The sequence below is a fragment of the Sceloporus undulatus genome, chromosome 2, assembly GCF_019175285.1.
Source record: "Sceloporus undulatus isolate JIND9_A2432 ecotype Alabama chromosome 2, SceUnd_v1.1, whole genome shotgun sequence".
NCBI lineage: Eukaryota > Metazoa > Chordata > Lepidosauria > Squamata > Phrynosomatidae > Sceloporus > Sceloporus undulatus.
The window spans coordinates 101366129-101391858 of NC_056523.1; the positions used below are offsets into that span (position 1 = coordinate 101366129).

The 25730-nt window shown below is 43.3% G+C and overlaps 1 protein-coding gene across 8 annotated transcripts in view; it reads right to left on the minus strand.

Moving 5' to 3' along the window:
- The window catches only part of RAPGEF6 (Rap guanine nucleotide exchange factor 6), a 159978-nt gene that overhangs the window by 7688 nt on the left and 126560 nt on the right, over nucleotides 1-25730 (minus strand). For 7 of the 8 annotated variants that reach the window (XM_042449260.1, XM_042449255.1, XM_042449256.1 and 4 more), the window contains 3 exons: nucleotides 11982-12210; nucleotides 7180-7691; nucleotides 439-750 (listed from right to left, as the gene is read on the minus strand). In XM_042449260.1, coding sequence (XP_042305194.1) covers nucleotides 439-750; nucleotides 7180-7691; nucleotides 11982-12210 — 1053 coding nt within the window. The remainder of the gene's footprint in view (nucleotides 1-438; nucleotides 751-7179; nucleotides 7692-11981; nucleotides 12211-25730) is intronic. The other variant, XM_042449261.1, reaches the window with a different exon arrangement.

A 25730-nucleotide genomic window follows, 5' to 3' on the forward strand; every position in this document is an offset into this window, starting at 1 on the left:
CTTCAACTCTCCCAAATTCCAGCCACCATGGCCCATAGTGGGAGATTCTGGGAATGATGGTCCAACAATACCTTGGATGGCAGGTGTGGAACAACTGCTGCAGTGCATTTAAGCAACTTTTTTTTCTGTCACTGTGTTGTTTTGAATGTCATTCAAGGACAAGAACTCTGGACCACTCTGTGCATTGGCTTTATACTTGACTTTTTTTATAAAACATGTTGGTTAATCATTCATGTAGTGATGCATTTGCTGAATTTTAGGAGTATTTGTTTTCACAGTAAGCATTTTGTCAAGCATGTGCAAATGATTTAAAAGGAAAAGAATCACTGATGCACACTCAAGGTGTTCTCTTGTGAGGTAAGACAGTTTGCGCATTGCCCACACTTATAATCACACACCAATTTACTAAATAGCTATCAAAGGAGATCTTTAACATACCATCCTCTTCACTATTTGCGTCAGTCATATCTGCTAGCTTAGGATGGGCCGGCTGTTGGCTATGCCACTGTGGCATCTTCTTTGGAAAACAGGCCACTTGTTCACTAGTCAGAGGAGCGGAGGAGAGCCTAGAGAGCTTGCTATGCAGCATCTTTGACCTCTGCACCGCCACACTATAGTCTGGAGGTTTTAGATGTGGGTGGTGAGGTGATCCTTCCTTTATGTCCGCTAAAGAAATCCCCATATATCCTGGTGGGGTGGGCGGTGGCTCCCTATACCTATTGTCTTCCTTAGGTGAGGTGACACAGTACACTGGCACAAGAAATAAGCAATGGAAATGTTAATGAAGGAAACAAATGGGGGGAAAAGCATTAAAAAAACAGTGAAATGTTAACAATGACTAAAACTGAAAACAATAACAAAAGGTAAATGTAGAATCATTGGTTATAAAACGCCACTGGCAGGATTTTGAACTGTTAACTACTGGCAGTAGTATAAGAAGCAGGATTACTAGATTCAAGGAAAAGGAGCAGTGTTTAGAAAATCCTTTGACTTTAACAGCTTGCAAATAGGCAGTCATAAACAGAAATGGCTATGTATCTGCACTTCCATAACACACCAGTCTCAGGTTCCAAAGTCTCCACAAACTCAAATCTTCCTGCAGTGGGTGGAGGAGGACTAGAAATGCATTTAAACAGCGACATATGAAAAACTATCTTTGATAGCATGTGGCACAAACTTTGGCAAATACTCCTACCTATCCATAACTGCCATGTTAATGATGCCTTGCTTGAGCATATCCATGCCATCTACTCTAATTTTTTAGTTTTACTAACTGCTTTCAGCCAAAAGCCATTTGAAATCAGCTCAGCTGATCCTGTAGCTGAAAAGCTGAACATTTATTATTGTAAACTCTCACAGTCCTTCCAAAAAAAATGTACAAGCACGTTAGATGAAATCTGTTTTGAGTTATTATGTAGAACATGTTCCTTTCAAAAGAGGCCATCTACCAGTGTCTGTGCAGAGGACACTGCTGTGGCAACTACTTAAGATCAACTACTTTCTTTCAATAAAGTAATAAAACCACAAAAAAAAAAAAAGAGGCCATCTACTAAAGAGAAGCTCTACAGTTTCTTTGCTATGCCCCCTTGTGATAAGTATTCTATTCATATGCCACTTTTGATTTCTAGATATACTTAATTTCTGGAGGCAGGGGAGGACAACATACTGTGAAAACTACAACAGCTGAGAAAATCCATTTTGTAGGCAAGTTCATTTTTAAAGTCATGTTGCACTTCCATGGATAATTATATAAGTACTTATTATTTGGCATCACATTCTCAGAGACATTATTCGCAGTAGCAGCATCCATCAACTTGGTAGGGCTGGTTGATTGGTTACTGCCAAACTAGGGAGCAAGCATGGTCTTAATCTGAACCTGTTCATATAGGACACTAGTGAGCAACCACGGCCAACATATAGTGTCTGACAACTTTTGTTCTTTCCCACACCCACTTCCCCATCAATATAGACAAAAGGCGGGATTATATTTTCCAGAATACTCTGGGCTTCCTTAATTTGCCCCTTATCACTCTCTTTTGTTGTGGGTTTTTGGCTCTGACAACAAATGATGCACGCAAATCCCCCATTCATTCCCGGCGCTGCTGCTGAGGTCAGAACAAAGCACCCAACCATGCTATCAACACTGGAGTGACTCACGCCCACAGCAGTGGCACTGGGCAGCTCACAAGGACCATAAGTAAAGACAAAACCCCACAGCAAAAGGTGAGTTATTTAAATGCAGATTAGGGAGAGAAGCCCAGAATTGGGTGTGGGCATCAGACATGATTCAGGGTTTGGGCTCTGCTTCATGTAAGCAGAATTCAGTGAGCCCAAGGAGAATTTAGGGTAAATCACCCCAGCAGACAAGCTCTTAGATTCTTGAAAGAGCAGAAAACTATGTGAGGTGCATGGGCAGGAGAGTCTGTATAGGATGGCTGTGACTCTAAGGGCCTGAACAGACAGGCCAAAATAAAGCTGCTTCAGGGCACTTTGGTGATATGCTGTCAGCTAATTTAAAATTCATTTAATTCCCCCCCCCCCCCCCCACACACAAAAAAAGTCATATAAAGTGACCTAAAGTGTCCCCATTTTCCCCTTCTCAAAGCTAGGTTCAAATGTTTGGACACTGCCTGATAAAAATGTCTGACAGCTTTCCTATTTCCGCACTGATATTTTATCCATTTTGTACAGCTTGGTGCCAGCACCACTGCTAGCAACCCAAGCCATTAAAATATCCACAATTAATCTCATTACTTACCTTCACCCATACTCCATTAATTCAGTTAGCAAGGCTTAAATTCAGCTATTTTATCCCTGGCTTTTACACTCTCAAATTCTCAGTTTCTACTGTGATTTTACTAGATTTACTAAGATGGTCAAGTGGTATTAGCGCTGGAATGCAGATTTGTTGTCCAAATCAAAAACAGAGCAAGACCCTCCACTCAAAAATAAAAAAAACCTTCAACATACTTAAGTTCAATATTAAATTTGTTCAGGTGGTAGAAGGTCATTTCTGTAATTCTGAACACAACCATGTGTATGTTAATATAAAAAAGCCAAAAATTCCAATATTGCATCACTATTAGGTTATCCTAAATGGTTAACCTATTATTTTAGCCATCTACTGTATATACAGAACTACTCATTTACTACAGTGTGCCCGCATTTTACATGGGCGCACCATACGCCCGCACCGGAAGAGCCCGTCATGCACCTCGGAAGAAGTAATGGAGGCGCACCCATGGCACGCACATGACGCCATGCAAACAAGCCCCATTAGTTCCTATGGGGCTCCAGCATACACTGATTTCCCTTTACATGGAGGGATTCGGAACAGATCCCCGCATAAGGGGAGGGCTCACTGTACTTGCCTGTGCAAAACTTTGAAGTAGTGGCAACCCAGACAGTGGAAAGTAAAAGCAAAAATTATTATGATATACTACGATGCTCCCAATCACATCTGGGAAAGAAAAATGATAGTACATATCAACAGTGAAGGGTCCAGGTGCACTGGTAGATCATCCCAAGTTTCAAAATGAAATTTATTTACTGATGAGGAGTATAACTGAAAATAGGAGGCATGGTAACTTCTAGTTTCAAACAGCTGGTTTCTTGAAAAAAACTAAAAATGCAACTATTGACTTCACACTGTTTCTATGTTATCTATCTGCACTTCCATATAGCTTTTTTAGCTGATAACAAATGAAAGTTTAATTAACTACAAGCATGCATTTGGGATATCCTGTGTTAAAATATGGAAGTGTAGTTGCAGAATGGCTCTTGCTAACATTCTGATTGAGGCCTAAGAATAGCTGTAAAAAACAGACAGCTCGTAAAATGCCACATCAAACAAAGAAGGAAAGAATGGATAGAAACTATGAGAAAAGATTTCCAACTGGGAAGGAAAGAGCTAGATTTACATAGATTGCATGAGGATGGGGTTTGAACCCAAATGTTCAACTATACTGTTGCTATGAAGTGAAGCAGAGAATGAAATGCAACATAAGGCTAACATCCTCTGAGAAGGAAGTAAAACTGTGGCCCATGGGTTCCATGTGAACCTTCAACTTTTTTCTCCCAAAGTATCTTTTTTGTCCCCAGACTCCTCTAGAAGACATGGATAAAGGCCTTCCTTTAAAACAGGAAGAAATTCCTTCTAGCTTGGTTCTTGTTTCAAAAACACCTTCTACTGAACCAAAAATGGCCAAGAAAGGCAGAATGTGCCCGAGAGGACAATTTTTTAAAAATAAAAATTAGCTGCTGCTGCAGCCCTACAAGTTCTCCTGGGGCCCAGTGCAGCCCTAAACCTACACCATCTGCACTGTAATTTGAGGAGAAGCAATGAGCTTCTGATAAGGAGGTTACACTTGAGTAAATTTCTTACTAATCAAATTTTATTTGTTTTGGTCTTCTTGGTAATCTCCCCCTCCCCCTTTAACAAATCCACACCTCAAACTCATCTCCTTTTTCCTTCAGTTTTGAACGATAGCAACAATTTACACTCTCGCAAGTGCTTTCGTTGTACATTCTTGCAAGGCAGGGGGGTGAATTAGATGCCCTAGTGGTCCCTTCCAACTCTAAAATTCTATGCTCACAGATAGGGACTTCATCCCAAAGATCACTCACTTTTATCAGAGCACAAAGATGAAAGGTGCTGTTCCACTGTCAGGCTCACCACAATTTATTTCACAGGGCTTCCAAATGTTTTATAAAGCAGTTATTTAAGGATTTTTAAAAAAAAAACACCTCAATGTGCTAAAATTACAACTCTCTTTGCTGAAATTCCCATATTCCTGACACAGGGCATTCTTAAGAAGCTGCTGCTTGTAAGGCCTCTGGTGCAAATACTGGGATGAAACTGTGCTTGCATATAAGACTATCTATTGTGGGAATGTAGATAGATACCTGATCTTCTCTGTGTAGTGGTCTATGAATGAGATCTAAAGAAACATGTTGTATAGCCACAGATGAGATGAAGGCATAACACAGGCACAGAGGCAGGGGTAGTATCTCAGAGCAGAGATTATCATGCATTGGAAAGAGTAGGCAAGAGAGAGAGAGAGAGAGAGAGAGAGAGAGGGCGAGAGCATCTAGTAAGATGTATCCTTCTCTTTTTGTCCATATTGGATGTCACTGTCCTATAATTATCATAGGAAAAGAGTGTGGAGGAAGGCCATGGAGTCAGGCTCTTAGGCTTGGCTTTCTAAAAGTTCATAGTTATTCTTTTACTGAATCTAGCTTCTCAATACTGCCACATTTCTCTAACTAGTGCCCTTCACAAATGCCAAACTAAAACTTCCATTGGTTGTAGTGGCTGAAGATTATATTTGTAGCCCAAAACATCTAGAAAATGTCAGATCTGGGAGAGAGTAGGGATGTAAAGAACACCCACCTGTTTACTCTTCCTCAGCTAATAAGGCTATCTCAACAAATTGGTACTCCTTTGAAAAAAATTGGTTAGTTTCTACAAGACATTTCTCACTGTGGGACTTGGACTGGAATTTGATTTAGGCCACACAAGGTTCTTTTTCCACAAATGATATCAAATAATGTTTTTTTGCAGGAGAAAAAACCCCAAGAGTATGAAATAAATCTTCAAAAATGCATAAAAACTCTCATGATCTTTTCTAGCATGGATTACAGTTTTTCTAGTTATTCATTTTTTTTCTATGTGACAGAACAAAATAAGTGAACTTTTACATTCCGCTCCTGAAAAATATTTTAATCTCAACAGTCTGATATAGTAGCTGATACCAGCACACCACAGCCCCCAAATATAATTTCTGTTTGATAATTCAGGGATGTATATTTCACTTTACTTTGGGACAGGGGCTTGATGTATTAAAAAACTAAAATCTCAATATAAATCAAAATTCCAAAGTCCTATCAACTCTTATCTCTTCATTTAATAAAAATGGGATTGAGAGAGAAGACTTCTTCTTCTTCTAGAGCGGGTCACTGCCAGTTGTATTTGTGAAAATGAAGGATGCACTGATTCTTACAGATTGGGCAACCTGGCTTAAATGTTACAGCTGCTGTACCCTCTGTGAGTCCTTAGATTAAATTAATATATTCATAAATCCTCATCTGACTTGAGTTTGGAGTTTCCTGAATTTATGGAAAACATAAAACTAAAAACAACCCTGTGCCATGGCTATTCTTACAAAATCTATACAACACACACACACACCTTATTGGTCTTCAAATCTAAGGACAATGTTTCTTTTCAGTATCTCAATGCAAATTGCACTCTCAAACCCCCATTTTTGCAGCCCCTTGAAGTCCTCTGGCAATCTTCCCCAAAACCTTCCTACATCACTACAATTTTGTTTTTAATTTTCAAGAAGTTTTCTCCTAAAATGGTTCCAAATATAATAAAAACATTCCAAGATATGGTGGTTTTGTTTTCTACCTCCCACCCCAACCTCATCCTCCCACTGTTTCTTTGAGTAAAAATCAGCCAAAACTGGAGATGGGAAGTGATGTGTTGTCTCTTCCAGAATGTTGTGATGCTCTGGCAATGCTCAAAGAACATATAAATTGGCTCCTGAACCTCCATGGCACTGGCCACCCCAATATAAATATTCTCTGAACTGAAAACCATGTGCACTCTGTGCACAATTAAAATGTCATTTTTTTACATATCCTCCAATTTTTTCCTTTTCTTGACAGAGATTATTTTTTATGATATGAGGTGTTTGGATGATGGCCAATCTGATGGCAACTAAACACAACTTCCGAAAAGCCATTTCCTTTCTGTTTTGAAGGCAAGGGAAAGAGGCAGGCAGTGCTGAATTGATGGAGACTGTCTTTCAGCCTGATTCACTCACCAGCTCAAAAGAGAAAGCACAATTTTTTAATCAGAGAACTGCAAGAAATCTTTTTTTTTCAAAGCAGAAGAAAAAGTCACAAAGAAGTTTCCTGTTTTCTGCATAAACCTGCTCCCCTCTCTATAAGGCAATAAAAAAGAATGCTGTTCTATTCCTTTAAATCCCAGCCCTGCTCCAAGGAGGTCTGGAAACACTTCATCTGAGGATTCATTTGATTGAAAACATGTGTACAAAGTCAGTTTTTAACATGCAATTCAGCCCCCAGATCTAGTGATGTCATTTCTTAACAGCTTAATAATATAACATATAACAGCTGCAGCAGCTTCCATGGACTTTTCATTTGACTTACCTATGAGGCCTCGCTCCGTACTTGATGTCACAGTTTTATATGTGGCATCATTCCCTGCTTTGGAGTCCAAAACCTCAGCCTGCTCCACTGTTAAGCTGTCGAGTCCTCTTCGTTTTACTGTCCCATAGTTTGCCTCATGGGCATCAGCTAGAGAGCTTGACGAAGCCCAGCTTTGCCGGGATTCGTCAAAGTCTGTGCTAGCTTTGGACTGCCTGCTGCTATTTGAATGAAGGTGGGACTGCAAATGTGTCTCTTCAGGACAACAACTTGATGGTTCAACTTCGGCTATGGCCCTTTCTAAATGAGTGTGGCGATAAGAATTTAAGAGGTCCCATCCCTTCTGGTTCTGGATATTTTGGAAGTTATCATGAGAACTACTAGAACAAGAAGTCCAGCTGCCACGACCACTATCTGCTGCTTCTATCATGATGTGCTCATGGGAAATCTCCTCTGTACTCATGGAAGATGGGACAGGAAGTCCCCGGATCACTGGAGGTCTAGGAAGCGGCCAACTGGAACAGAAGACAACACCATTTAGGAAGAAAGCAAAACCAATGATGAACAGAGTATGCAAGCCATTCAGTACTGAAAACATCCAGTGTTCTAGGAAACCTGTATGTTTCACTTTAATAAGCATTTCCCATCTGAGCAAGTACAGCATTTTGCTGAATCTTGCGCATTGTTAAAAAAAAAAGATTTTAAATTTACAGCACAAATAAAAATGTCACAACAATTGTAAGCACTGATTACCGTATATACTTGTGTATAAGTCGACCCTATGTATAAGTCAAGGGCAGTTTTTGGGGCCAAAATCATGGATTTTGATATGACCCGTGGATAAGTCGATGGTCAAATACGGGGGCATGTTACAAAAGATCTAAAAGGGGAAAACAAAACACCACTTCCCTCCCTACATCTCCCTCTCTGGACCTCTCCCAAGGGTCATAGTCTCAGCATGGACACACACACACACACACACACACAAACACACACACTTCCGTTTACCAAAAGCATTCCCAAGGCTCATGGCTTGCAAAAGGGGGCAGAAACCTCTCTTTTTTTTCTGCACATAACCCCCAGGATTCCCAAGGCTCATGGCTTGCAAAAGGGGGACAGACCTTTCTCTCTCTCTTCTCTTCACCCCCAGGATTCCCAAGGCTCGTGGCTTGCAAAAGGGGGGGGGGGGCAAACCTCTCTCTTTTTCTCTGCACATAACTGCCAGGATTTCCAGGCTCATGGTTTGCAAAATGGGGTCCAAGGCTGGGCATATTCTCTCTCTGTCCCTTGCCTCAACAACTCTGGCTGCGAGGCAAAGCTGAGGGATAACACACATATGAAGAGAGAGAGGAGAGAGGACAGCGTGCCGGGGACTCAAATGGGAAGCTGTTCAAAGATCCCTGGCTACAGAGGAAGGTGGGCATTTCTTTCAGGAAATCTATAAGCAGTATTAACTTATTGCCCTGTATATAAGTCTATCCATGATTTTGGAGTCCATTTTGCGGCATAAATTTCTCGACTTATAGTCGAGTATATACAGTATGTAGGTTGGGTCTACAATTAATTTTTATGAATTCTTTTAATCTGTTCCTGTGCTTGATTCTCTTTACCTAGATTATTTCTTTGATATCTAATCTTCCCAGGTTGTGCAACAACAGTGCAGATTGTGCTTCTCTCCTATCCCTGGTGCACTCTTTCAGAAAAGAAGGCACTTTCCTTAGAGGAAAACAAGGTAAACAGTACAATACCGCAGAAGAATTAGGAGTGCTGACTCAACATTTAATTCAATTTCTAATAAGATTTCTTGAAAGGATCAGTGATGCTTTACATCTAGTACAGTGATGGTGAACTTTTTCAGGTTCGTGTGCCGGGGGATGGGGCTTCTGCCACCCCAGGATGGTGCTGCGTGCTGGAGTGGGACTTCCGGCCTGGGGGCATGGTTTCTGCCATCAGGGGGCAGGGCTTCCACCCTCTGGGGTGGCGCTTCTCCCCCTGCCCTTTCCCGGCTCCCACCTGTCTCTGAGAGACAGCTGTGGGTCAGCAAAGGCTCGCAGGGAGCAGAACCATGGGCACGGGCCCAGTCCCCCTCTTCCTAGACCTCTCCTCATCCCCAAAGCGCTTTCTGGAGCCCTTTGGGGGTGAGGAAAGGCAAAGGAGGAAGAAGAGGACTGGGCATGCCCCCTCCCTTCTTCCCTATGGAGCTTGCCTGCCCTCCAAGTGCCACTCTGCAGACACCTGGAGGGCAGACAAGGCAAGTGGAGGGGAAGGGGGCTGGGAATGAGCCAGCGCCTCTTCCGCATGGACCTTTGCCTGCCTCCAGCTGTCTCTCCTGAGACAGCTGGAGGTCGGCAAAGGTCACTGAAGAGGAGCAACTGGCATGCGCCAGTAGTTCCTCTCCCCCTCTCCCACCCTTTTCCCTGCCTCCACCTATCTGGGAGAGGCCAGGAGAGGGCTGGGAGGCTCTTTGGCCCGAGTGCCATTTTCTGGCTTCCCGCTGTCTCAGAGAGACATCTAGAGACCAAGAAAAGGCAGGGAGGAGGAGAAACGGGCACGTGCATGCCTCTTCCTCCTTCTCCCTTGCTCGTGCCTGAGGAAATGGCATCAAATGCCACTTCCAGCACATGTGGCATAGGTTCGCCATCATTGATCTAGTATATTCATTATACTTGTCAGAATCAAGCAATTACACAGTCATATCAGTATAGGTCTTTATGGCTAAGGTCTGAAAGGACACAATATAACAACCTTGATTGAACTAAACAAGACAGGCACTAAACAAAACAGTTTAGTAGTGAATGCACCATTGGGAGATCACTTCAGAATCTCATCTATGTTCACATGAATTTCATGGCAGGAAGGTGGGAAAACTATATTTCCGCTGCAGGCAGAAATGGTTGTCTGCATGGCACGTGGGCCTCAGAAACAGACCCAACCTACAGTATAAAGCTTGCACAGACCATAGGGTGATTACTGTCAGAGCACAAAGCACTCTGGTCCTGAAAATGCCATGGATGTGGCCACTGGAAGAACTGAGACAAAGGTGACAGGGTCACTATAATTCAAGTGGCAGCCATCATGAGTCAGCATTTGAAGAGCTCTGAGTAATAGGAAGCTGATGAGACAGGCACAGGAGGTGAAGCCAGCAGGCCTCAGTTGTGCAAAGTCATAGCTGTCACATGACAGAAAACTGAGTGACATCCTAGAAGTGGGAAGGGCTCAAGAGCCCAAGAAGGAAAACCTATATAAGGGAGAGGGATGAATTCTCTATGTGGTTGATGTTGGTTGGTTAGTGGTTGTGATAGATGCTATTGGGGCAAAGCAGTTTAATAATCTGTATAGTTTTGTAAATACTCTGAGCTCTACAATTAAAGATTTCTGTGAGAGAAACGGACAGTCCAGCAATTCATTCTCCAAGAGAAGTAGCAGTCTGTGTGCGAGGATTTTTCCTTTGCAGTTTGGAGCCAAGCTTCACACAGAGACCTTCTGCTGGCATTCCTGCCTACATGCAAGTCTTCTGCATGTGTGTATGTTAGACTGTATGAGTCTACATCAGGGGTAGGCAACCTTTTTGAGCCGGGGGCCGGGTTGCTGTCCCTCAGACAACTGGGGGGCCGAAGCCAAAAAATAATTAATTAATTTTTTTTTTTAAAAAAATTACATAAATAAATAAACTGGGACAAATGTAGGACAAAATTTTCAAATGGAGGACACTTTTTTAAAAAAGGGAACGCACATGAAAAAAAATTGCTGATTTTTAAAAAAATGTTAATATAAATGCATGTTTCTGAGGCTTCTATAGACAATTGCCCCCCCTTGCTTGCCTCTTGCTCCCCCTTGCTCGCCTCCTCCTGATAGGCCAAAGGCCCCACACCCTCACGCGAGAGGCCAAAGGCTCCGGCGGCAATCGGCAGCAGGACCGGGCTGGGGCCGGTCCCAAGGCCTTGCCGGGCCGCATCTGGCCCGTGGGCCGCAGGTTACCTACCCCTGGTCTACATACTCCAACAATTATTTGCATATCATTTGGAAAAAGTGGGGATGATTTTATTCAACTTTAAAATGTTTTCTCTAGATAGTTATAAATCAGTCAGCAATATTTTCTATGCAGTCATGTCCAATTACTCAGTCCATCAGTGTAAAAAATGTAAAGATGTCAAGTGCTGTTTCATTCCAAACTTCAGCATCACATTAATTGCATGTGTTCAGAAATTCATTTAATATGAAATCAAGGTTTGTAAAAATATTTCACACACTGGAGACTACATTGAGAACTGGCACTGTCCAGCCTTCTGCTGGCAGGAGATAACCCTCCCCATAGAAGAGAGGGAACTCGAGTTTTGACAACATGCCTCAGGCAAACGCCTGGAAGCAAATATCCTACTTGTATACTATAGCCATTAAAAGACTGTCATGAACCACTGTGGTCATGCTGCACATTGAATGGGAATGTATTTTAAGCAGCAAACCTTTTTAGGTTTGCGAGAATAACATCTTTGAACATTTCTACCTTGTGCTGCCCCAGAAGCAGTTTACTATTTAAATCCTATAGCTTTAATGCATTTTCTTGGGTGTGCATTAATATATCAATTTATGACCTGCCGATACAGGGAAAATCGTCACCTGTTTAAAATTCAAAACCTGAAATTCCCTGAGGAGGGAGCATGTCTCATGCTCTTTTAAAGTGCTAAAAGCTTTTCACAGCAGGCTAATAACACCTGTAAGCATGACAGTTATGCCATCAGCTGTCAATGGCTTAAATGCATAATTGTCACACAGCTCTTGCCATGGATCAGTCAATCAACACTTACCCAGGGCAAGTCTGGCTGTACTCCGAAGATGGTAGAAGGTGCTCTTTCCTTTCTGCTGTTCCCACTGAATCTACCACCACCACTGCCTGAGGCAAACATCTTTCATCCTGAAGGGCTGCAGACATGGAATCAGCAGAACAGTTGCTCACAATGCTAGACCGGGAAGAGATTTCGCTGTGGCTGGAATCTGAGAAATTCTCAGATTTGGCAGATGGTATCAGAGCATAGCCTACAACATGCCAGAAGAAAGGGATTTAAAGGGGGAGAGGGGTTGGTATGACTTTCAAATTAACTAATAATTTTTACCACATTGCTTAGGAGAAAAGCTTTTCTATGATCATCCATCTGTCCCCACACTCCCAGTAGGTACCCCCTCCCATATTCATTTTATGCCATAGAGCATCATTTCTCATGATCACAGAATAAAAAGATGTCTCATTAATTAATGCCTTTGGAAATTTACTAGAGGTACACAATTGCATGTCCTCTTTTGTACAGCTATTTATATTCAATGCAATCCAATAAAATATAAAAGATAAAACTCAAGCATACAACAGGTAGAACTTTTTACAAAGTTAGGCATCAACAAAAGAACTCATCACCAAATGAGTGATTAAAAATCTACTGAACATTCACTATTTTCAAAACAATTGGTCTAATAAAGGGGACATTCTCACCACCAACACCAGCCTCCTCAATTAAATAAACAAAAAAGGGGGAATGTCACATCACAAAATCCCCTCTATCAAAAATGAACATTTATATACATACAGATATGAAAGGAATGTAATGCTTGGCCTGAAGTACACGAGCCAAAAGGATTGTGCTGGCCCTGATCATGCCAGGACCATGGCAATCATACAGCCCTTGTCCCGATCTGGGCCACTACTGCAGTCCTGAACCAAGCTGTCAGAAGGAGCAGATTATATCCTTTTTGGCCCAGTTCTTCTTGCTTGGCAGGGCATCGGTGCAGCTTTTGGCCACATTTGGCTATACATCGTCTAAACACCATACCCCCAATGCAGCCTAAAGCTGGCACTTTTTGCCAGTGTGTTTTGGGCCTTTGTTAAAAATGCCATGAGAATGTACCAATGAAGACAAAACCAGTCTTTGAAGACTTTGCCCTCAAGACCAATCGCATATTCCACAGAACCAAGTGGCTGAGCTTTGGTTGGGCTGTGTAACTCCTCTAACCAAAGAAGCAACAGAAACATTTCTCCCCTGCAGAATTCCAAACCACAATATCTAAATGAGTTAGAACAGTTCTCACTTTAATATCACCTGATAAATTATCCTCATTTCATATCATGTGGGTAAAAGAGCCAGTTTGAAAGTTCAACTAGGACTCCAGAAGACAAGGATTCAAATTCCTGCCTAGAAATGGAAACCCACTGGGTAACCTTGAATAAATTACATGTTTCATTTATATAAGTTTATAAATTATGTTTAAACTGTACTCTGCTTTTGTAAATGCTGTAGGCTACCTTGGAGCTTGCATAGGGGGAAATGTGGAATATAAATCAAATAAATAAATAAATTTTAATGCAGTATTTTTCACATCATTTAAAGTACATGGGAAACAAGCCAGAATTACTAATTTGAATACCATGCTAAATAATGAGTGGGCAAAGCATCCTAGAAGACAATGCTCAAAGTCAGAAATTTGCCGCTGAACCCTTCAAGGTTACCTATCCTGTGACAAACAAACAATTTCTAGCTGTTAAACCAGTGGGAAGAAACAAGCATGAATGAGGAGGCTGTGTGGCTGGTTCACAGTAAGAAGCATTAAAATGGTAACTTATTTTTTTTCCTGTCTCATACTACAAATAGCAAGCTTGTTGGAGACTCTAGAACCCTTTTTGAGGGTGAATTGCCTTTACACATCTCTCCAACTATTAATAGAAAGAGCACACTAAACTCATGGATGAGGATAGACAGTTGGCAAGTATTTCTTATTCCTTAATGAACCACAATTGCAACAATGAAAAGGCCTTTCCCTCTCAATGGCACTTCTAAAACAAAATTAAGAGAAGGGAAACCTGTATTTTTATGTGTGAAGGACAAAACTGAGTTCCGATAGTGAAAACATGCAGTGAGAATGTGCTTAAGGCACTTTTTCTTAACATGAAATTTCTCTCATTTGAATCCCTTTACTGAGCCTTCAAATAAAAAACACAAGGACATGCTGAAAGCATGACGTGTGCCCACCCTTTCTCACTATCTATATTTATAAAACTCCCATGTTTAAAAAATGTCTAGAAGCCCTGGCATTGTTGATAAGGAAAACCACACACATAATGCCCTGCACTGAGATGGACAGGTTGCTCACCTGTAACTGTGTTTCTTCGAGTGGTCATCTGCGAATTCACACAAATGGGTTATTCTGCGCCTGCGCAGCAAAGCTCGGAATTTTCTAGAATCTCTGGGCAGAATGCAATGTATCTTTCTAGAACTTTTTGGCAGTAACCCCACCCATCCGGTATATAAGGCCCCTGGTGGCCCGCTCCTCTCCAGTTCCGAATGAGCTGCAAGCGGCGCAGCAGCAAGCGTTGTTAATGAGCGAGTCACTGAGGGGATGGATGGGTGGGTTTGTGTGAATTCGCAGATGACCACTCGAAGAAACACAGTTACAGGTGAGCAACCTGTCCTTCTTCTTCGTGGTCTCTGCGAATCACACAAATGGGTTAGACTAACAAGCTTAAGTCAATGGAGGAGGGAGTGTCTTAAGAAATCTCAAATTTATTGACATACATCAACAGAGCATAAGCAACAGTGTTTGCAAAAATCTCTGTGTTAAGAAATCAGTGCAATTATAAGAACGCAATCAGCATAAACCAGAAAGTAACACTGCCCTCCCAAAAGCTGCATCTTGTCTAGCCCTGGCATCTAAGCTGTAGTGCCTAACAAATGTCAAAGGTTGGGACCAAACTGCAGCCCTACAAATATCCTCTAGTGGGACCCCCATTAAGAAGGCAGAGGATGCTGCTACCGCCCTAGTTGCACGAGCCCGAACCCGTTCGGGACAGGGTCTCCCTGAGAGTTCATAACACAAGTAAATGACATTCATTATCCATTTTGAAAACCTCTGAGGAGAGACAGGCAGGACTTTTTTGGCCTCCGAATAGCAAACAAAGAGTCTACTAGTAGACCTCGAGCCCGAGGTTCTGTCCAAGTAGAAAGCTAATGCCCTTCTAACGTCCAAAGCATGAATCCGACGCTCCTCCTCAGAAGTCGGGTTCGGGGCAAGCGTAGGTAGAACAATGTTCTGGTTCATGTGAAAGGCTGACACCACCTTCGGCAGGAAGGAGATGTCGGTCTGGAGGACCACCTTGTCCTTATGAAACTGAAGATTTGGCTGATCCGCCCACAGAGCACAAAGTTCCCCAGCCTGGCGAGCGGATGCCATAGCCACCAGAAAGACTGTCTTCCAAGTCACTAGCCTCAAATCCACAGTAGCCATAGGTTCAAAGGGCTTGAGTGCAAGCCGGGATAGGACCAGGTCTAGGCTCCAGGCCGGGGTCGGTATGGAGCAGGGAGGATGCAAGTTATTAAACCCCTTAAGAAATCTCTTTACAAGTGGATCCCTAAACAGACAAGGTTTACTGTCAAACACATAGTGCGAAGAGATAGCTGCCAAATAGCATTTAATGGAGCTTAACGAGAGACCTGCATCAGCCAAGGACATCAGGAACTCCAGGATTGTCAGGATGGATATTTGAGATGGCAACACGTCCTTGCCATTGAGAAAGGCCAAAAACTTGTCCCACTTGTAGCGGTAAGACCTTTGAGTGGAAGGTTTCTGCGCCGCTCGTAGGATTTCATGGACATCAGGTGGCAAAGACGTCAATGCCGAATCCGCCATGCTACTAATGGCAGAGACTGCATATCGGGATGGAGGATCCGACTGTTGTGTAGGGACAGGAGATCGGGACGGAACTCGAGCCAGAGATAGTCCTCTTGGGCCCACTGCAGAAGGAGAGCGAACCAAGGCTGTCTGGGCCACCATGGGGTGACCATGATCGCATCTGTCCGGTCTACCATCATTTTTGCTAGCACCCTGGTGATCAGCGTAAAGGGAGGAAACGCATAGATCAGGCCTTGCGACCACTGGAATTGGAAGGTGTCTTCCAGAGAACCGGCTCCTCGAACTCGAGAGCAGAATCTTGGAACGTGGGCATTGTTGGGGGAGGCGAACAAGTCTATCATTGGCGAATCCCACTGTCAAAAGAGGGAGGCTACTACGCTCGGGTGCAGCCTCCACTCGTGACATGTTGTGGGAGACCTGCTGAGCTGGTCGGCCAAGTCGTTTTGGTCCCTAGGAAGATGAATGCACTGTAGCAGAATGCTGTGTTCTATACACCACTCCCACACACGGAGGGTGATGTCTAGAAGAGTCCTCGATCTGGTACCTCCTTGCTTGTTGAGGTAGTACATTGTCATGGTGTTGTCCGTCAGGAGAAGTACGACCTTGCTGGAGAGAAAAGTTTGAAAGGCTCTCAGGGCCTTCTCCACCGCCAGCATCTAGAGCGCACTGATGTGCAAGGCGGACTCTGTCTCTGTCCACTTGTCCTTGATGGCATAGCTCAACGCGTGGGCTCCCCATCCTTGTAGGGAGGCATCCATTGTCAATGTGACGTCCGGTTGGGTTGGAACAAAAGGCATGCCTGAATAGACGTTGTCGGGCTGGAGCCACCATCGTAAAGACTTCTGAACCTTCCTCGGGATGGTGAGCATCTTGTTTGGAGGGTCTTGCACGGGATCGAAGACCGAGAGGAACCAAGACTGTTGTGGTCTGAGGCGAAGTCTTGCCCACAAGGTGACGAAGGTTGTGGAAGCTAAATGACCCATAGCCACTTGGACGATACGGGCCGGAAGACGTCTCCAGCCAAGGCAAGCCCGCACGGCTGAGCAGAGAGAAAGGAACCGCATCTGGGGGAGGTAAGCTCTGGAAGACTCCAAGTCCAAGAGTGTCCCAATGAAATCGACCTTTCCTGGATGGGGTGAGATCTGACTTCTCCAGGTTGATGTGGAGTCCCAACGAGCTGAGGAGCTCCTGGGCGAACAGCATCTGCTGTCAAAGGACTCCTTCAGATGAAGCGGTGAAAAGCCAGTCGTCCAAGTATGGGAAGACTGTGACTCCCTTCTGGCGGAGGTAGGCGACAACGGGTGCCATACACTTTGTAAAGACCCTCGGTGCCAACGAAAGACCAAACGGAAGGACTCTGTACTGGAAGATGTCGGAGCCGATGGCGAAGGCGAGGAACCTGCGGTGTTGTTCCCGTATGGCAATATGAAAGTACGTGTCCTTCAGGTCCAGTGTGGCAAACCAGGCATCCTTTTGCAAGAGTGGCAGAATAGAAGCAAGAGTTACCATCCTAAAATGTCTGTACACTATAAAAGAGTTCGAAGCACATAAGTCCAGAATTGGCTTAAGTCCATCTGGTCTCTTAGGGACAGTGAAGTATCTGGAGAAGAAGCAGTATCGGACTCGAGAGGGGTCTACGGGTTCGATAATGCCCTTATCCAACAAGGAGCGCACTTCGTCAAAAAGGGTGTCCGAGGGGACAGTGGAAGTAAAGGCTCCGGTGGTAGGGAGTTCAAAGAACCCCGCCGGATGATGTTGAGTACCCAAGAGTCTGATGTAATAGAGGCCCACGTCTCAAAGAAGGGGCATAATCTCCCTACAGGGGAGGTGGCGAAGTGCGCTGGAGGATCTCAGAATCTTTTCTTGCCTTTAGCATCCTTTTTCTTGTAGCCTTGTTGGAACCGGGCCTGGGACGGTTGGCGCTGGTCCTGGTGAGAAGAAGGCGATCAGGGCTGGCCTCGAAGATGAGGCCGACATGCCATGCTTTTTTGCCGCCGTTTTCATCCTGTAACGGAAACTCGGTCTCTCATCCGTTTCCTTATTAAACAGGCCGGAATTATCAAACGGCATGTCCTCTATTGCTGATTTCGCTTGTGGAGTCAAGTCTGACGAACGCAGCCAGGCATAACGACGAAGGGCCACCAAGCTGGAAAGAATCTTGGAGGCGCAGTCGGTAGAGTGCCTCGCTGAGATTATTTGCTGCCCACCCACAAGATGGACTTCATTGCGGAGGGCCGTCATCATCCTTTTCTTGTCATCTGGGAGCTCGCTGATGACTTAGTCCATCTTTTCCATCAGAAGCTGCACATATGCTCCCATACATGCTGTGTAATTAGCAATTTTAATGTCCAGAGCATCAGAGGCGTAAAACTTTTTGGCCAGTCCGTCAATCTTCCTGCTCTCCTTATCAATCGGAGAAGAGGACGGTCGGGCAGCAAAGGAGGTTTGTGAACCTTCCACGATGGCCGAGTTCGGCTTCAGGTGGTTAAACAGCCAAGTCGGGCCGGACAGAGTAACCCTGTACAGGTTCTCTATTTTCCTCGAGGGCGAGGAGTATCCCAAGAACGTTTGGCGATCTTCTCCAAAGAGGGAAGGAATGCCAGAGAAGGAGGAGCAGGGGCACAGCAGTGGATCCGCCGCTCCACCGGATTGAGTGCGTCGTCCTCGGAGTGGGCCACTTCAAGCTTGAGGGCATCCGCCATCCGGATGATCCTGTCAGAGAAGGATCTCACGTTGTCAGTTGGAGACGGAGCATCCGGCTCGCCAAAGTTGAGAGGCTGGTCAATGTCCAACTGCGGGGATGGTGAGCGGGAGTGGGAGACAGAGGGGGACCTGCTATCCCTGCGACTCAATGGGGACGGGTCCCTGCTAGGAGGTCGTTGCCTGGAAAAGTCCTCGGCTCCAGACGGAACGGCCCATCGCGTTGGAGAGTGAAGCCTCACTCTGGTCGGGCCAGGGAGATTGCGGCGAAGATGATCCGCATTGACAGGCAAGAGATACTGGCCCATGTGGTGGTCGTACAGCAGATCTCGGTATGAATCAAAGAGGGCCCGGTCATGTTGATCACGGTCCAGAAGATAGCGGTCCCGACGATCCCTGTGAAGAGCCTCGTCCGCTTCGTTCCCCAAGTCAGCCCTATCTCTGCCGCGGCCTCGACGATCCCTGTCCAGGGCCTCGTCTGCCTCGGCTCCCAAGGCGGCTCTGTCCCTACGTTGAGGGGAAATCTGATGTCGCCTGGATCGGGATGGCGACCTGGAAGCCCGTCTAGGTCTCTGGGGAGACAGAGGGGCATCGGAGTCCGGAATTTCCCCCTCAGACTCGGAGCTGTGGCCAAGGTGAACTATCTCCAAGTCCTCATCCGGGACAGTGGGATGAGAGGAAATGAGGACCCTCGGTTCCAGCGGCGGCAGGGCGGAACTCGAAGTCAACTCCGGAATCGGAGTAGCGGTGGACCTGGACTCCGGAGGGGGTATCGATACCGTACTCGGGGGTCCTCTGCGCCAGGTCTTAGGAGGCGGGGAAGTGGACCTGGCTCGTCTAGGGTCCTGAGAGCCCTTGGAGGACTTTGAGGGCTTCTGCTTGTCGGCATGTCTCCTCTTGGAAGACTTGTCTGGCTTGTCTGCAGTAGAAGCTGAAGTAGTGGGCTGAGCAGGGTCCTCGTGGAGGCAGCCGCGGGCTGAAAGACCTTCTCATACAGGGACGCCTTGAGCTTCTGGTCCCGGTTTTTTAAAGCCTGAGTCGTCATGGCCTTGCAATGTCTGCAAGTCCCAGGAATATGGCCCTCGCCAAGGCAGAGGACACACTTGTCGTGCCCGTCAGAGATGGGTATTTTGACCCCACACTTGGCGCACCTCTTGAAGGAGGCCATGAGCAACACAGGTAGACGAGGGGGTAGTAGTTACCGGTCCGAAGTCAATACCAAGAGAGAGTTCGAATAAAGTAGTCCAAAGGGGAGATTCCAAAGAGTGGTCAAGAGTCCAGTCCGTTCCAGTAATAGCCAGTGATTTCAGTCCGTAAGGATAGTCAGAGATTGAATAGAACCTAAAGAGCGAAGTTCCTCGAGCTGCTTAGCGCGGCGGAATGAAGGAACTGGAGAGGAGCGGGCCACCAGGGGTTACCGCCAAAAAGTTGCAGAAAGATGCACTGCATTCTGCCTAGAGATTCTAAAAAATTCCGAGCTTTGCTGCATAGGCACAGAATAACCCATTTGTGTGATTCGCAGAGACCACGAAGAAGAATCTTGTTTATTTCATCACTTGATTTTTAAGTCATTATCCTCAATGTATGTTACGGTGACAGGAAAATGCTGAGACTTGCTTCCTGCTTTGATGGAGGGGAAGTAACACCACCCAACTAGACTCACATCTATTTTCCACTAGACTGTACAATACATTCAGAATGTACTAGTTTGGATTGCAGGTGGTAGTGGAAGGAACCACATTTTTGAAAAGTCCAGAATGTAACCCACATACACACAACCTGCAAGCAGAAAATTAGAGTGGATTAGGATGGACATATTTGGGAATACAGTGGTACCCCGGGATACGAATGCGCCGCCTTACGAAATTTCCGGGTTACGAAAAAAATCCATTTAAAATAACTGTTCCGGGTTACGAAGGTTATTTCGGGTTACGAAAAATTTTTTTGTGCTTTTCGGCGCTATTTCGCACGAAATCGCGGCTTTTCCCCATTAGCGCCTATGGCTTTTTCGCCTTACGAAGATTTTCGGGTTACGAAAGCGGCGGCGGAACGAATTAATTTCGTAACCCGGGGTACCCCTGTACATAGCTTATTTCCAGTGTGCTAGTTTTTACCTGCAGAAAACCATTTTATGTATGGCAGAATATAAGGAAATTCTAACATTTCATTCCATTGCCCCAACTGATCAGTCCAATATCTCCACTGAAACAATACATGAACATGTTACAAATAAATCTTGAATTTTCAGTTATTAAAAGAAAGCTTATCACCATTTTAAACTAGAAAAAGCAATCACTTGTTATTCTGCTACTAATTTTGACTTTAAGCTGGTAACATTTAGATTTAGAATTTATAAAAGAAACTTCCAAGTTGATTTAAACAGTAAACTGAAGACAAGTGCTTTTCTTGTGAAGTGCTTTTCTACATCTCCAGCTGAGGTCAAACTGATTAGGATTTGGAAAGACTCAATCACAGCAGGTGCCTTAGAAAGCAAGTCCATTAGTAGTTCTCTAATCTGCTATTCTAAACTGCTGAAAATGACAAACAAGATAAAACAAGTAATATAAAATGTAAGCATGTAAAGAGAAACAGAGCCATATTCATAAAAAGTGCAGCCATTATTCATTCATGTTTCCTTTTTTCCAGCCAAAGCAACTGAAAGTAACCAGAAAAGGGAGTACTGTATGTGCAGCCTTTAACCATTCTTAGTGCTTCTCCAGATATAAAAACTATAAGTGGCTGTGCACACCGGCATCTTTGGCTGGGTTGGGGGCAGAGTCAGAATGTAGCGTCTACACCACCTTTGCCCCAGCTCTGCCCCCAGGCTGGTGTGATGCCGAGTGGCATCAAGGCACTCTTCTGGTGCTGCGTCTGCACGATGCAGCCCTGAAGGAGCAACGCAAAGCCTTCGTGCCGCAGCTATTGCGCTCTTTGCAGTATGCAAAAAGGAGCTACTTTTTGCGGCCTGCAAAGGCCAGATCGGGCCCGCAGCGTGCGGTTGCTGCAGCCCTGATCTGGCTGTAAAAGGGGCGGCTGCAGGCCTGTCTGCACAGCCCCTAACTCACACAGAATGAAAGTACCCTAATATTTGATGGTGTCTTCCAGCCTAGCAGGGGTTGGATTAAATGGCCCTTGTGGTCTCTTCCAATTCTATGATTCTATAAAATAATAATAATAATAATAATAATAGAACCAGAGAATCATAGAGTTGGAAGAGACCACAAGGGACATCCAGTCCATCCCCTATCATGCAGGAACTCAAAATCAAAACACCCCCGACACCCCCTGGGAGCCAGGGCGGCTCACAACATTAAAAAACAATTTAATTAAAAGCATACAAAATCTCTAATAGATTTATGTGGAGATGCCATGTAGCACCATCAAATTACATCCTTACTCTGCCATTCTAATTTTGAGAATATGAGTTTAAAGTTTTTTTAAAAATATCTGCTGAATCTTATTTTGCTAGAGTTCGCTTCCTTGTACCCAGCTCAAATTGTATTGTTTATATTTTCAAGTTGATTTTTTAAAAGTTAAAAGCCAAACTAAAACCCAAGAAACCATTTGATTCCTTGTATCCTACTTCTGAATTTTCCAAATTGATATTATTCTCTTATTGGGCTGTAGAAAATTGTACTGATTCAAAGAGTCACCTGAAGGATAAAAGGGCCACTTTTTGTTATTTGTCTTATATAATATACAATTAAATTTGTTCCATCCAATAATTGTTATTTTACATTCCATTTTTCCTTAACAAACTCAAATTTGAGTTATTTTAATCCCAAAGTATATTTGATTTAATTATTTTTAACTTCAAAGTATGTCTAATTGACATACTAAAGGGCCATCTTAAGGGGAACTAACTACATACTTTGGCTTTAGTTTCGCAAAATAAATCAAACATATTGACTGTGCTCCTAGATTCAGTCTGAACCTGGATGCTCAGGTTTCAGCAATTGCCAGAGGTAGTTTCCACATTTAAAACTAGTTTACCCATTAGTTGACATTCTTAAAGCTGTCTAATTTGGCCATGGTAACATGTGTCTTAGTGGTATCTTTAAGATTATAGTTAACATGTTCTAGGTGATTTCCCCTTGAAGAATTTCTGCAAATCCAAAACCAGGTTAATGGAGACTGTTTTACACAAAGAACACAATTCCCTTGTTACAGTAGTTCCATTGGTTGTTACCCTGTTTCCAACCCAAAGCGCTGCTTATCACCTCTAAACCCCTATACAACCCAGATCCAAGGCAAACTGAAAGAACTTATCTTCCTGTATGAGCCTGCCTGAGCTCTAGGATCTTCAGGGGATGCTCTTCTCTTGATTCTACCATTCTCAAAGGCACTTTTATTAAAGAAGCTGCTCCCAGATTCCAGAATTTTCTTCCTAGCAAGGCTGGGATGACTTCTCTCTTGCTTTTGTTAGCAGGCTTTTTATGGCAGCAGGCTTTGAGGACATGACTGCTTTATAAGGAAGGGGCCTCTTTGTAGTGAGATGCACTACTATTATACTTTGCTTTCAAACCAATGCTTCAGTCAGTGCTTCAACTTTTTATTTTGTAAGCCATCTTGAGTACCAGTTTTGAAGAAAATTATGATGTGGATATGTTAATTGCTGTCCATATGATAGAGAGAGAGGGCAAAGCAAAGGCAATTACTGTATGTACTCATGTATAAGTCTAGAAATTTAGGTCAAAAAATTGACCCCAAAAACCTGAGTCAACTTATCCACAGGTCAGTGTGAGTACTGTACTTTAACTCTTATTAAAAAGAAGGAACCATCTCCTGATGAAAAGCAAAATTATAATATGTGAAGCACTGACCCCCCTCTACTCTCTCATCCACCCAGTCTGAAGAACAAGCACACAGAGTTATGTCTGCTGGAATTTTGTAAGTTCTTTGACATTATTTTGCTTTGTTTCATCCTTAGATCCTTTGTTATATGCCCCTAAATTTTACCCTCAACTTATCCACGGGTCATAGCAAAATCCATAATTTTGGCCCCAAATCTTGCCCTCGACTTATACATGAGGTCGATTTATAGTCGAGTATACATGGTATGTCACAAAGGTAAAGATGACATCTAAGGGCCAACTATACAGGACATGGAAATTAGTATTTCTCTCTCATGTTATTTTATTTTAAAATTGCCTTATTATCTACAGTTTGGGATGGTAAGGACTGTGTAATTCTTTTTGTTCCTGCTGTCTGCCAAATAATCCTGTCTAATCTTCATCCCTCACACCACATTATAGCCTGAATCCTATTACTCCCAGTTAAAGTAAACACGTTGAAACACTGGGATTTGCATAAACATTTACCTATAATTCAACAATTTACTGAGTGGGCCTACTCTCCTTGGGACCAACCAACAGATGTAGGCCTATGAGCCCTCTAAACAAGCCAGCATCCAGTGACATTCCAAACTATTACATAGTAGCTGAATTTTCCACTGTCTATATCAACTTCCACCCCTGAACCAAGTTTTAAAAGTATTTTATTCTTCTTTCTTCAGGGTGGTCTGCTAAGACTTCATCTAAGATAAAGCTGATGCACTGGTCTTAACTCTTTCTACATTTCTCAAAGAACTCTTTCTCTTCCTTGTTCATAAAATGTACTTAATTTGTTTGAAAATTCACTTTTCCTATGTTTTTTTTAAAAGACAGCTGTGATTACATGTGCATACATAGCCTCTCTCTCACTGACTTTCTGCAAAGAACTCCCAAGTTTGAATAACAACTTGTAGTGCTGACATCTGAAAGACAATTTTCCACATGAACATGTATGCCATTTCTACCCTAGTAGCTCTATGATCTTGTGCCAAGCTCTCAAACTGCCTTTTAGTCTGGAGGATAGGGGAAGAATTTAAGAAACGGTTTGGAAGGTGAGTGGAAATTCTCGCTAAGAGGAATTCTCCCAAAAAATATATCCTTGAACATCTACCATAGGCTATACTTTCCCTTTCTGTGATTTAATACATTTATTTAGAAATTAAGACAATATCTTAACTGCTGTCCGTGAAAAAACAATGTTGACCTCTATTAATTTGGATAATTTACAAATGTACATAATATGCACAGTTATAAACTTAGTGATCAAGTAAACTAGTATTTTGGAAACAAAATCAGACACCACAAAGTTGGCAATGTGCACAATTTTAAAAGTAATTACACTTCTAGGATGTTTAAAACATTTGAGTAATTGTGCTATTTAATCAAGCATGAGAAACTGACTACTTAAAGGCATGCAAATGCATTTCAAGTTGTCATTTTAGATGCAATGTATGTCCTTGAAACATTAATATATAGGTTAATACATTAAACACTCATAAAAAACTAAAAAATTAAACACTCAGACTATTACTATTTACAAATAAATTATTCTACAATTTTCAAAACCTAAAAACTCCTACCTATTTAAATCATGTATCACTTCACTGTAATTATATTTTGCATGACTTCACACATGAGTTGTTTTCCCAATAACTGAATAGTAATGAACATCAGGCTAAATCCAAAGTTAAGTGTGCAACTTTCAATCATGCAGTAAGAGTTTCCTTTCCTTCCCTTCCTCCTGCAGCCCACTGTCACCCTTCAAATTTTGCCTGAGCAGATTTTGGAGGAGATTTAGAGGGAACTGTCTCAGAAGAATGAAATCTGTCAGCAAGAGACCATTTCATGAAGGAAAGGCACTTTCAAACATAATCCACTGACTTCAACTACAGCAGTGACAGATATATTGCAGCTTAAAAGTCACACAGTTCTGTCCCCATAAGACAGCAAGCCTGGGGAGCATGATTCAAATTCATGCTACTGTATATTCAAAACTAAATCTCTAAAAATGCAAATTTATGTATAGTTACTTGGTAGTAAGTCCCAGAGACCTCACTAAGACTTTCTTCCAAGTAAACATTGATACAAGCAAGTTACAGGGCAAGGTTCCTATATACAAATCATGTTCTTGCTGTTGTGTAGTCTGTACACTACTGTATAAGTACTACAAATTATTTGCTTGCATAGAGCCTACAAAGCACACCAACAGCTGTGGGAAGAGATTCACAACCTGTGAAGCTGTGATTGAAACTGAAAGAAAAGTGGAGCAACTAGTCCGCAATCCTCAACACCAGAATTTGTTGGATGAGAACCATTTAAGAAGTTATAAAACTTCCTACTCCTGTTAATAAC